The sequence below is a fragment of the Ursus arctos genome, unplaced genomic scaffold (genome assembly GCF_023065955.2).
Source record: "Ursus arctos isolate Adak ecotype North America unplaced genomic scaffold, UrsArc2.0 scaffold_11, whole genome shotgun sequence".
Lineage (NCBI taxonomy): Eukaryota > Metazoa > Chordata > Mammalia > Carnivora > Ursidae > Ursus > Ursus arctos.
This window is the reverse complement of record NW_026622775.1, coordinates 49,978,713-49,992,000: the sequence shown is the minus strand read 5'-3', so window position 1 is coordinate 49,992,000 and position 13,288 is coordinate 49,978,713. Positions and strand designations below refer to the sequence as shown.

Here is a 13,288-nt window from a genome sequence, read left to right as displayed (position 1 = left end):
TTCTGACTTAAATTTCTTCTTTCTTCACATTCATACTGCATATCTCTGCAAGATCATTGTTGCTAAAGTATCATTTTATTCATAAGTTCATTCATTGTTCTATTTATCAACTATTTCTCACATTAACATGTGTATGACACGTGCCATTTTCTTGTATAAAACCTTAATTAGTGCTCACATGAACTAAATGAGATAGCATTTTTATCTCCATTTTTTAAGTAAGGAAAACCAGCGTTAGGTATGTTAGGCTACCTGCTCAAAGTTACAATTACACCAACAAGGAAATGGTAGGGCTGAGATTTGAACACAGATCTATTTAGCTAGGAACACTGAGCTTTAGTTAACAACTGCGTTAATAACAGGTATCTCAAGTTTAAATTCCCATTTCTCTTTGGAGGCTTTCCATGATACAGTCCACCAGTTTTACTTAACTTCCTATGACGGCTGAACTTGTGTCCTGTATTCCACGTTTCAAATATCTTTCTAGTTATCTCCTGTGCATTGACTTTTTTACTTCAGTTAGATTGTAAGCTCCTTAAAATAAAAGGCTATGTATTAGTCTTAAGTTTCTATGAAGGTCTGCTACTGTGGTGTGCATACAATACATTCTCAGTAAATAATTGTTAAAATCTTTAGCACCGTCCTTGGCACATCTGCATGCTTAATAAATGGTAACGAGGATTATTACTTATTATTGCTGGAGGCGCTGATGCATTGAACTAAAGTTCTAAAAGGAAACCATAAAATTCCGATCTCTGCTTCAATCCTAAGAACTTTTTGCTTATCTTCTTTATGATTTAGAATAATAGTTCCCCAGGCTAAGTTAGTTCATTTTAGTCCCATCTCACCCTTTCTATGAAGTGGCGTCAACTACCATATAGATACCGCCATAACATCAACAGGCAGCAACGATTACGTCCACTATTACTGCTCTTTTTGAGAGTGTTTTGGAGAAACTCAAGGAATAGGTGTAGTAATTTTTTTGAGATGAATGGTTAACGTCCTTGCTATCTATTATGCAGCTTCATTTAACGAAGTTTACTAGAAGTGTCTGTTCAAGAGTTCCTGGCTCAAGTTTCTTACGTACAGAGATTCATACAATCAGCCATCTCCTCTGTCCTACAAGCCCTCCTTCGCATTTCCGCTTCAAGTCGAATTGGCCCGGGAAAGCCTAACCGCTTGATCCCACCGATACGAGCTGTAGCTTGAGGAGGTAATGAAAACGGCGGGTTTAGGACCGCGCGAGGTCTGGTTTCCAAAGGCCCTGCCCCGCTCCCGGTGAGCGCAATCGCGTCACGTCACGTAGTACGCTCCCCCGGAAGTGCCGCTGTGTGAACGGCGGGGGCGTGTCTCCAAGCAGTTCGGCGTGTAGTTACCCGAGAAACGTGGGAAGTCGGGCCCAGGTGCAGTAACAGCCCGCAGGGTTGTTCCATCTTTTCCCTAGCGAGCCGCGAGCCTGTGTGAGGGCCCTGAACGTGAGCCTGACTGGGTCTCTGAATAGACGCCATGGAAGTAGTGGAGGCCGCCGCCGCTCAGCTGGAAACTCTCAAATTTAATGGCACCGGTTTGGGGGATGGCCAAGGTCAGGCGGCGCGGTCTCCGGGCTCTGTACCTGTCCCAGAGCCAGGGCCGTCACTGCAGTTGGATGAGGAGTCGCCGGACACCGGACAGGCCGCGGAGGCTCAGCCTGCAGAGAAGCAGCCGCTTGAATTCGCGCCGCAGTCAAGGCCAGAACCTCCACCCGGAGGGAACTGCGTCACCGTCCCAGGCGCTGCAGAGCAGGCGGGGACCCCAGACTCTCTGGAGACTTCGGACTCGGATTCGGACTCGGACAGGTCGGGTGCTGGGGGTCTTGGAGCTGCGGGGGTAGCCGGGGTCGGGGACTGAGAGGGCGCCCGCGTGGGCCTGGGAGAGGGGAGAGGTAGCTGAAGCTCGCGGCGCACGTGTTGACAAGTAGCTCGGACCGCCCATTTCTTGCCCTTCTGTGCAAATCGCGTTGCGAATCCGAGATTAATAATCAGAGCCCTCTTTACTAAATCTGGTAGTCTGAAAGGTCTAATATATAGATCGCAAAAACAAAAACAAACAAAATGACCAACCCCTGGGGATATTGGATTATTTCGATAACCACTCAATTTGGCGTGTCCTTTTGTGGTCATAACCTTAAATTTTGTGTCAGATCTTTTTAGGAAGAATCGGGTTTAGAGTGTGGCCTTGTTTTTTGAACCAGATGAGTTAAGGACCAGTTAAAGGATTTTTATACGTTTCCAGTTTGGGTCCTGATAATTTTGTAGAATCCTTGCAGGGAGCACGTGCCCATGAGATTAGCGAAACATTTGTTATTTAGCCTTGTTGTATGATCTGGGTAGGTTTTATAGACAGCACCCCCCTCCCCGTGTCTTTTAAATATGAAACCTGTGGTGACAGCGGACTTAAGGTTGTAGGATGTTACTAAATCACACTGAACGTTGTCTACAGATATTTGAGTGTGTTATGTGGGAAACTGAATAGGTGAATAAAATATCCCTGTCCTACATCCTAGTGAGAAGGATGAAAAATAAAGTTAAATACATCAGTACATAGATGAGCGGTGTTGAAAATTACAATGCAGGAACAAGCAAGGCATGGAGAAAGTAATAGAAGAGCCCAGCCCTGTAAGACTGTGTAGCCATGTTAAAGTTTTAATTCTAAGTGTTAGTTAATATTCTAGTTAGTTAATATTCTAATAAGCTTTGCTCTGTAGAGAAGGAATTGAACTGGGTTCAAGAGTGAAAGCAGAGAAGCATGAGTGGAACAGGGCTTAGTGTAGAAAGAGCTGGAAAGATGTTGCATGAGTCCAGGATGCGACTATGGTTGTCTGGATTAAGTATTTTGAAGTCACTCTAATAGATGGGGTACTGGGCTAGACAAGGAGGCATCAGCTGGGTGGATGATGGTGCTGTTTAGTAAAATGGGGAGTAACCTATCTGGGATGGCAGCTGGAGACCAATAGGAGTGTTCAATTTGGACAGTTAATTTGAGATTTCTTTGACAGCTAATTGGAGATGTCAGAAAAGCAGTAGGATAATGAGTTTAAAGTTGAGAGGACAGTTCTGGACTGGTGATGTAAATTTGAACATCAGCTTACAGCTAGGATTTACTCAACTTTTTATTATGGACATTTTCAAATTTGTTAAAAGTAGAGGCTAATATAATGAATGCAAATGTATTCATCACCACACTCAAACAATTTCAAGTATTTTGCTAATCTTGTCTTATCTAGTATTTCTAACGTTTTTTTTTACCTGAGATTTTTAAAGCAAATCTCAAACAGTATGTCACCTTATCTATATGTTCTTTACATTTCTAACTGATAAAGTACTTGTTATGTAACCACCATGTCATTATGAAACATAGTAGAATTAACCCTAATTCCTTAATATCACCTAATACCCAGTCCGTATTCGTATTTCTGTAGTTGTCTTTTAACAGTTGGTTTGTTTGAATTAGAATTCAAACAAGATTCTCAAACAGTGCATTTGGATGTTATGTCTATTTAGTCTCTCTTAAGTGATTAAAAGGTATTCCACGCATGAGGGTGGAATACCACGGTAGCATACTGGATGCCAAAATATGGAAGTTTTTTGGGGAAGTTAAGTGGGAATCGTGTCAGATGTTGCTGAAAAGTTAAGATGACAGAAAGACGTCCACCGAACTTGACAACATGGAGATTGTTGGTGACCTTGTAAAGGAGTGGTGGTGATGGAAGCCAATTTGGGGTAAAGACTGATTGGAAAATAAAGGAGCAGAGAAGCATGTGTTAACACCTCTGTCAAGAAACTTTAAGGGGAAAAATGAGGCCATAGCTGGAGGAATTCAACAGAGGTACTGTGGAATTTGGTATGCTGATAGGAATGATCTGGGAGAGAGGGGAATATTCATAATATAGTAATAGAGGAAGGAGTTCGGTTGTGAATGGGTGCCCATTATCCCTGCAACAGAAGGAAGGACCATACTTGCCAGAACTAGTGCCTTTGTTTTAAGCACTTAATAATCCATCTGAGAAGACATGTTTTTCAGTGAATTATGGATAGTATGAGACAGGCTGTACTAGACAGTTTGAAAAAAAATGCTCTGAGAGATACAGAAAGAAGTAAATCTACTACTTTTGGTGGATAGGGGATGACTTCAGAGGAGATAATATTTGAGTTGAGCTTACAAAGAGGAATGGGACTTTTCTGCCCTGGGGACATTCCAGAAAAGGAAATAGCACAAATAATGGCATGAGGTAGTGAAAGTACAAAGGGATTTGGGACGTTTTATATGCTTCTGTGCTAGATGTGGCAGAAGATGGGATTGTGAAGGTTGCCAGGAACCTGATTGCTAAGGGCTCTGAGATGGCCTTTATCTTGTACACATTACAGATTTATAGAGAAATTTTAAAGCTTTTCTCTATGTTTAATGTTTTCTTAATAAAAAAATGGAAGGGACGGTACAAACACATAATAGCCATCACCTTGCTTTAACACTTACCAACATTTCAGAACTTAGTTTCACATATGTATGTTATTGAGCCCTTTTAAAGTCATTTGTAGATATTATGAACTTTGTCCCTAAATGTTTCAGCATGCATTCTCTAAGAGGATATTCTTTTATGTAATCACAGTTATCACACATAACAAAATTGATAATTCCTTCATATCTAATGTCCAATTGTGGATTTTTTTTTTTTTTTTAAAGCAAGCGTGTGAACTGTTAGGATGGAAGGTCATGAGAGGATGAAGGTAACAGCAGTAGGAGGAAGGGTTGATTGTTGTGGGAAGAGACTTCTAGTATTGACGTCAGTCATACAATTACTACAGAAAAATAGGTGAGAAATGATGATCTTCTCTAAATAGGGTCATAGTAACAGTGGAAATGGATTGAGAAATGGAATAGGAGTGATGTTTGCCATTTGAAGGTAGGATTTTATCATTGACTGTGATATGGCATTGACTCAGAATGATTCCAGGGTTTCTACGTATAGTGACTGGATTGAAGACTAAGCAATGAAATAGAATAGAGGCTCAAGGAAAGAAGCAGGTTCAGTAAGGAGAATGTGGGGTGTTTTGTTTGTTTGTTTGTTTGTTTTGTGTTTATGTGTGTGTGTGTGTGTGTGTGTGTGTGTGTTTTCCAGTTGCTAGAATGAGGTAAGTGTAGGTTATTCATACAGAGGTGGCCAGTATGCAGCTGGAGATCAGGAGTGGAGCCTAGAAGTTACCAATATCAAGGCTGATGATTTAGGAGTTATTTATACATGGGTGATGATTGAAATCATTTGAGTGAATGACATTATCCATGGGAAGAGGACAGAGAGAAGAGAAAATGAGGGTGGAACTTTTAAAAACAGCTCATAAAATGGGCTGAGGGAGAAAGCCAGCAAACAAAATTTAAACTAAGAGGAGGATTACTGGTAGCAATTGCTGTGGGAGCCAAGGGCTAAGGGAGTTTTAGAGTAGAGTGGTCAACATGGTTGGTAACTTTCAGGAGTTTCCAAGTTGTATGAAGACTGAGAACATTTTATTGGCAAGTAAATGATCTGGTCATTGATGACTAATAAGAAAGGTGCCTTAGTCCAAAGCTCTCTTTTGTCAGTGATTTGCCACATGCTTAATTATATTAAGACCAATGTGTGATATGTGAGACTATTATAATAATAGGGTTTGGGTTATAGCAGGGGTTTTGAAAATGTTATCAATGAATTAAAGACTACTTTCCAAATACCATAGTCAACTTTGAAATGTTAGCTTTTGAATTATATCGGCAACAATAAATACATAGTAGATATTTCCTAGTTGAAAAATTATAATCTGATACCATTATGATAATGCTTTACTAAGTTTTTGACTTTTTCTTCCCTGCAGTGAAACAGATTCAGATAGTTCAAGCTCCTCCTCCTCATCGTCATCTTCCTCATCATCTTCCTCTTGTATATCACTTCCTCCACTGCTGTCCGATGGAGAAGATGATTTACAAACTGAGAAGGAAAGTAAGAATTTTCCTCTTAAAACAAAAGATGAGTTACTCCTTAATGTAAGTACTTAGATTTGTTACTAAACCTAATTTGAATGTTATAAAATATGTTATGATACTAATAGTGATCTCATTTGGCCTATATCTAGCTCTGTAAATTTGGAGACTTCTTAGCCTCTTATTGGGCATACTTTTGCTATGCCTTGGTTTTTTTAAATAAAAGAGAAGATTGATCTGGTTGCTAAGGTTTCTAAGGTTGCTTCTAACTCTAATATTTGATAATAGTTCTTGATGGGCATCCACGTTAGCTTGCTATTTTTTGTTTTTTATCTTTCCTACGAAGATTTCTTATGTAGATTTACAACCTTGGTTTTTGTTTTTTGTTTGGGGGTTTTTTTGTCCACAAGTAAGAAAATGTTGCTCAGCAGTAATTGAAATCTTTTTAATTGATTGCATTTAAGAGAAGTAGAAAGTAAAATTAGATGGGTTGAGTTTCTTAGGACTCCTATTAACTTGAAGTTTTGGGAGCATTTTTGTTGCAGATGGAGAAAACTTGTTTATTATAGGATGGTGTTTATTGGCACTTGATAGGTTTGGTTTGTAAAGTTGACTCTTATGTGGTTATTTTCTTTTCTTCCTTCCATCCTAGAAGGATGATGGTAGTTTGGTTGAAACCTCATGATCCGGGGCGCCTGGGTGGCTCAGTCGTTAAGTGTCTGCCTTCCAGCTCAGGGCGTGATCCCAGAGTCCTGGGATCGAGCCCCACATCAGGCTCCTCTGCTGGGAGCCTGCTTCTTCCTCTCCCACTGCCCCTGCTTGTGTTCCCTCTCTTGTTGGGTGTCTCTATCTCTATCAAATAAATAAATAAAATCTTAAAAAAAAAAAGAAACCTCATGATCCAAGAGGAACATCTCCTCGGAATTTCAGAATATAGGCTGTATTGCCACGTTTTTACTCTCCCTACACCCACATGTACTTTATAGTTACTACTAATGCTTTTTAAAAAGCTAATTACATTTATTATGTAATACTTAAATCAATGGAAGAGTTTAATGCAAGGTTCGAAAACATTTTAAAAGTCTCGAGGTAATTGGGCACCTTTTCATGCCCGAATTCTACCAATATTATTTCTTTTTCTCTACTTGTAATGAGAAATTTCCTATCTCACTTCTGCTTTATGTTTTGAAAACCCCTAGGGCTTTTATGCAGCTTCACATCAGTGGTTCTTGTTTTCATACTACAGACATTGCTATCCCTTACTGGTCTTTTTATGCAAAGGCTTTCCCAACTTATGACTATTTTGTGAAATTACTGGGAGACTTCTTTGGTCTTTCTCTTGTATCTTGGTCACCTTTCTACTCAAATTTTCTCAGAGTATAAAAATCAACAAGTAAAGGACCACAGTACTTTTTATATGTGTCATTTTCTTATTTATCTTACTTGACCTGAAATTCTTAGTTTGTGACTCTCTTGAAATTTAATGCAAAGTCTTAGTCTATATGTTTAAGTATTTTTCTTGGTAGAGTGCTCATATTTTCCTCAGAAAACTAAAAGGGTCCATGTTCACACCGAGGTCAGGGACCACATTCTGAAGGGCTGAGTTCATATCTGATCTTTGTAGTTCCTGTAGTGTCCAATAGAGTGCTTGACAGATACGGTTGTCAGTCAACAGTAATATATGATTATGGAATGAACGAGAGAACAATAGGCATCCTACATTCATTCATTCTTCAACTGTTATAGCACACCGGCCATATAGTAGGTGCTGTAAACAAGACCTCCAGTTTCTGCTCTCATATATGCCTGATGGAGAGAGGCAGACAGTAAATAAACGCAGACAAGTATAATTTTGGAAGTGCTATTAAATTGTGAGAGTGTACGTTTGGCTCATATCAGAATATTACATTTTTGCTGGAAAGGTATGTCAGCTTTTGAAACTTGAACCGTGGGCCAATCTGTTCCTTTTTATGCCAATTCCAGGGGATCTTTGAGAAGGATGGAAGAAGCAATTATAGTTTTTATTTTTCAGCTTTGGATTCTTGAGTAGCTGTTCACTTTATATTTACATGACTAGGAAGGCAACTTATTGGACGTTCCTAGTCCTTGAGACCACTGCTACTAGAGTTAAGTAGAGGAATGAGTTCCCTGGATTGCCATAAATCTTTGACTTAGGGCCACGAAAGAGTATATTAGGACTCCTTCAGAACTTCCGACTCTGAAGTTAAGGGAAGAGAATGACTTGGTCCTGAAGACCAGGATGGTATGGCTACATGTACTCAGTATCTTTAGGACTCTCCTTCTTTCTTGCTTAGTAGGTTTTTCTCCATGGGGCTGGCAGTTTGGTGATTGGTATTCCTACATGAAAGTCATGGGGAGGACTTGTACTGGTTTACCTGGGGCCTAGTACACAGCCCTAAACACATCACTGAGGCTAGTGGAATGTGTATTTGGATTGCTTGGGCATGAGTCACATAGTCACTCCCATTTGTGTGGGAGGGTATGTAGGAAAGTGAGTGCTTTAGAGAAAGCACATGGGCAAGTGTGAGGGCGGGAACATGTAAAAACCAGTTGACAGAAAGGGAGTGTGAATGTGTGTGTATTTCGAGGAGCTTGAGGGTTGGGTGGGCGATACCAACCTCATGCAAACCACCAGGAATGGGTTCTCTGTCATAAGAAAGTAAGTCTTCTATCCATTTCAGAAAGGGATGCTGTTTAGTTGGTAATAATAGTCATCTTGTATAGAGAGTACAAAGGAAATACTTGGAAAGGGTTATCACATGTGGCTAATGTTAGACTCTTGTGGTTGTGAGCAAAAAAGACTCTCCACTTACCTCAAGAGAAGGGGGATACATTGTAAACTTATTTGGTTAGGAAAACCATTGGGAACTAAGGCAGCTCTTGAGGATAACCATGCTGTTTCTTTTATATGCCTCTTGGATATTCTCATAGTTCTCTGAGTGTCATTTTATTCTTTCTTTATTCACTGACTTCTTCAGTTTACCTATAGATTAATCTTTTTTTAATTCTAGCTGGCATGTAGATTATGTGACCCTGGCTCTAAATACAGTGTCTTCTACTTTGATCTTCCCCTTGAACCAGCCAATTAGTGCTATATTTCTTTGCTGAATTTTGGGACAAACCTATTACTTATTAGATTAGTTTGTTTGTGTATGTGTATTTGTGTGTGTGTATGTGTGTTTTGAAAATGACAGTCGACTTTCCTGGGAACTGTCCCCTCTTGTTAAAACCAGCTCTAGCCAGTGTCAAATGTACCATTTTGTTCAGGTCATACTGGTATATCCTCTTAGCAGGGATTGTGCATGGAGCATTTGATCTATGTATTCTATTTAATTTCCTAATGAAATGCTGAGGAAAATTAATGAACCATTCTATCCAGGTTGTCTTTACTAAAAGGTATACCTAAATTAAAATGGGCCAAGCAGTTCTATCAATTTCAGAGTTTGTGCTGGATCTTTAGAGATCTCTGGAACATAGACATGCCCTTTTTTATTCTTTTTTTAAAATATCTTATTTATTTATTTGACAGAGACAGCCAGCGAGAGAGGGAACACAAGCAGGGGGAGTGGGAGAGGAAGAAGCAGGCTCCCAGCGGAGGAGCCTGATGTGGGGCTCGATCCCATAATGCCGGGATCACGCCCTGAGCCGAAGACAGATGCCTAACAACTACGCCACCCAGGCACCCCAGACATGCCCATTTTAACCCAGTTTTATGTCCATTATATAAATTGTCTTATATTCTGGGCTGTTTTCTCTTGCCATTCAGGCATGCGGAGCTTAAGTTTTACCTCCAGTTGGTCTGTTTGTCAGACAGGAATGTCACCTCCCTGGATCTAGCTTTTTAAATCTTTTCCATTGTTGGGAAGTTAGATCCTGGTGATCTAACTACTAACTATTTCAGATCTTTAATGGTAAGTATATGGGAGCTACAGTGAAGTAACCTCAAGATTGCTCTTTTAGAATTAAGCCTTAGAGAGTTGCAACAATCCCTTGGGATGACAGGATATGGTTATATCTTGATTTAGAAAAAGGGATGAGGAAAAGAGAAAAAAAAAGGAGTGGTTAGCTATAGAGGCATTGAAAAGGAGAGTAGTCTTAGTTGGCTCTTTTTATAATGTCACAGTTATGTAATATATGCTGTTAAATTTAACCAAGTGGAATTATTCTTTTGATCATAAACTCCTCTTTAATGCTGAGAAGGTTTATATATAACCTACACAGTAAATGTAAAGCGGCATACGTATTTCAGCTTTGAAACTACATTAAACCACATACGTTTTATTCAGTGTTTCAGTGAATTGGAAAATTAGGTCATTTTTGAAAAATTTTCTCAGCAATTTATGCCTTGAATTGTTTATTTAAATAAATCAGGCATAATTAAAAATTCAGAATCATAAACACATTTATGGGATTGTGACATTTCAGAACTTTTTTTAGAAATGAATTTTGTAAATTAATGCCTATTATTTTCTCTTCTGAAAACCTGAAAGGTTTTACATAACATTTAAAAGTTATGGTTACAGTGCTTATGAGGACAAAAAATGGATAATACTGCAGTAGGCATATTAGTGTGTATTTATACACATAATATAGCATGACTAAGAAAAAATGTAATGCTTGTATGCAGTTCTTGGTACCTTCATAATTTGGAGACTGCCTATATTATAATGTAAAACAAATGCATTTTGTAGTTAGGTTGAGTATATTATATTTTCTTTCTGGTTTTGGCAGTGCAGACACATGTCGTAAAACATCCTAACATGAGGATATGGAAATATCTGGGCCACCTCAAGTGGTCAGAAGTTACAGCGGATTATTTCATACTTTTTGATCTCCTGCCGTGCATGAAATTACAGTGCCCTAGCGTCTTCACTTAATAATCATTGACTGAATATGTTGGTTTCAAGGCATAGCTTACTTTATAAGTTTTGCCCTAAATGCAGGCCTTTTTCAACTTCAGCATTTTATGACTCTAAATGTATTTGAAATTATTACACTTTATCATAGAATACTGATGACACTTTTTAACATTCTTTTCAAAATGATATTTAAGAAATGGCTCTATGTACTTGAGAGGAGATATTTTTAAATTAATATTTGGTGCTCTTTAAAAATAGTGCTCAGATTTTTTAAAAAATTAAAATTTTGTGTTTCATTATACAAAGTTATTTTACTAAAGCTTATAGCAAACAGAAATGATCCATACACTTCAGATAGTGTTTTATTTAGTTAAGTAAGGATGTATGTTTGCTGTGTGTGTGTATATACCATATATATGTGGTTATTACACAGAAGCATTCCATTTATTATATTCCCCCATTCCTCAGTAGATTTTAATAAGTTCTGATTACTTTAGAGGATAAAGACAGATGTCTGTTAAAAGAGAATCTAGCTAGAGAGTGAGCATACACACTTTTGCTAAAAGCAAAGTGACACTAGAAAGTTAAGGATTGAATGTGAGATGAACGGTACTGGACATACAAAGTTGTAGGATTGAGTGGAAGAGGAGATAACTTAAAGCGCAATGGTCAAGGAGGTCATCCTGGATTTGCAAGATGGATAGGATAGGTATGGAAAGGTGACGGGTGAGGAGAATATGAACTTTCCCACTGATTAGATAGAGTCTGTTGCATGACAGTTGTATTCCCAGTGTTGGTTACATAGTAGGGGATCAGGGAGTGTTTCTTTGTTCATTCATTTATCATCCATACACCTGAAGTTGTCACTTTTTTTTTTTTTTTAAAGATTTTATTTATTTATTTAACAGAGGGAGACAGCTAGCGAGAGAGGGAACACAAGCAGGGGGAGTGGGAGAGGAAGAAGCAGGCTCCTAGTGGATGAGGCTGATGTGGGGCTCGATCCCAGAATGCCGGGATCACGCCCCGAGCCGAAGGCAGACGCTTAACGACTGCACCACCCAGGCGCCCCATGAAGTTGTCACTTTTAAAATGGTCACTTGTTCATTTTGAAATTTGGCTCTAATAATTGTTGACATTTTACAATTACTTGGCAGTGCTTTTATCTTTGTGATATATAAAGTCAGTGTCTTAGATTTGATGAAATAAAGACTCCTTGGGTAACATAAAAGATAATGCTTAGAATTATACTGTTGAAGGTTTTTTCTTATTGAGATGGATTACAATTTTATGTGAGTCAACTTTTGAAGATATTCTTATGAACTTTGTTTTTGACAGTTTTAGAGAAAAACAGGGCAAGAACATAATATTTATTTAAAAAGAAAAATATGAAGACATTGCAAAGAAGTGTTGGTTTTCATTTTTTAGGTGAAAATATTTAATGGGCTAGTCTCAATCTTAAGTTTAGTGTCATACACAACAGGGTAATTAATAAGGGCGATTAATGTGTATTGAGTTCCATGGAACATTGTAAAAGTACTTTTGTTAAGTTGATGAATTAGACTAAATGTTATATGTGGCCTTAGTTACCACACAGTGTACAGACCTAATCCATTCGTTTTTCCAATATGTTTTACCAGCTATAGGGAAAAAAAAAAAAGTTTCCAATCATGGCTCTCAGTACTCCAGGGATTGGATCCTACTTTCCAACCATATCTGAAAAGTGAAGGCTCACCTAATAGCATCAGGTAATTGGCTGCCACATGCATGTCCTCTATTCTTGGGTAACACAAGGAAAGTGGTCAGATAATTTTATTCCACTTTCCTTACTTTTAAAAATTCTCCCCAGTCTAGCACCAGAAGGGATTAGTGGCCATTTGGAATGTTTGATTCCTTTTCCATTACCCCCTGCTGCCTTTTTTCTAGGTTTGTGAGTGAAAACCCAAATCAAGGTTCTTTAGATAATTTTGTCTCAGAAAATCATAAATTACTGATTTTTTTTTCTTGCCCAATAATAAGTCTTCAAAGAGCTAGAGAATGCAAGGTCATGGTAATTTACAGGCGTCATCTTCTTAGAGGGCCATTTTTGACCCATTAGTTCCTTCCAGTTTTGCACTAGAAGTCTTAGACATCCATATTTTAACTAGTGTGTCTGTAGTTTAATTTTTTTAATAGGGGAGATTTTTAATGTTATGTGGTACTCATTTGAATGTTTTGCTTAACTGAACAACCTTGTAGGCCATACCAGGTGTTCAGGAATCAGAAGATAATAATATTCTTGTAATACAAACAATAATTGCTCTTTCATGAATATTTCAGAAGTATAGGTAGAACCATGCTCTTTAATGCTATAGTTAAGGGCATCTGTTATCCAGAATTATAGTAGTTGTGTTTGAGGCTGGTATATAATTTCTATCTTAATG

General features: G+C 38.4%; 1 protein-coding gene across 1 annotated transcript in view; it reads left to right on the top strand.

Moving 5' to 3' along the window:
* Nucleotides 1-1,304: 1,304 nt before the first annotated feature.
* The window catches only part of NAF1 (nuclear assembly factor 1 ribonucleoprotein), a 46,908-nt gene continuing 34,924 nt past the window's right edge, over nucleotides 1,305-13,288 (top strand). The window contains exons 1-2 of the mRNA XM_026499589.4: nucleotides 1,305-1,835; nucleotides 5,883-6,051. Coding sequence (XP_026355374.1) covers nucleotides 1,507-1,835; nucleotides 5,883-6,051 — 498 coding nt within the window. The 5' untranslated portion in view covers nucleotides 1,305-1,506. The remainder of the gene's footprint in view (nucleotides 1,836-5,882; nucleotides 6,052-13,288) is intronic.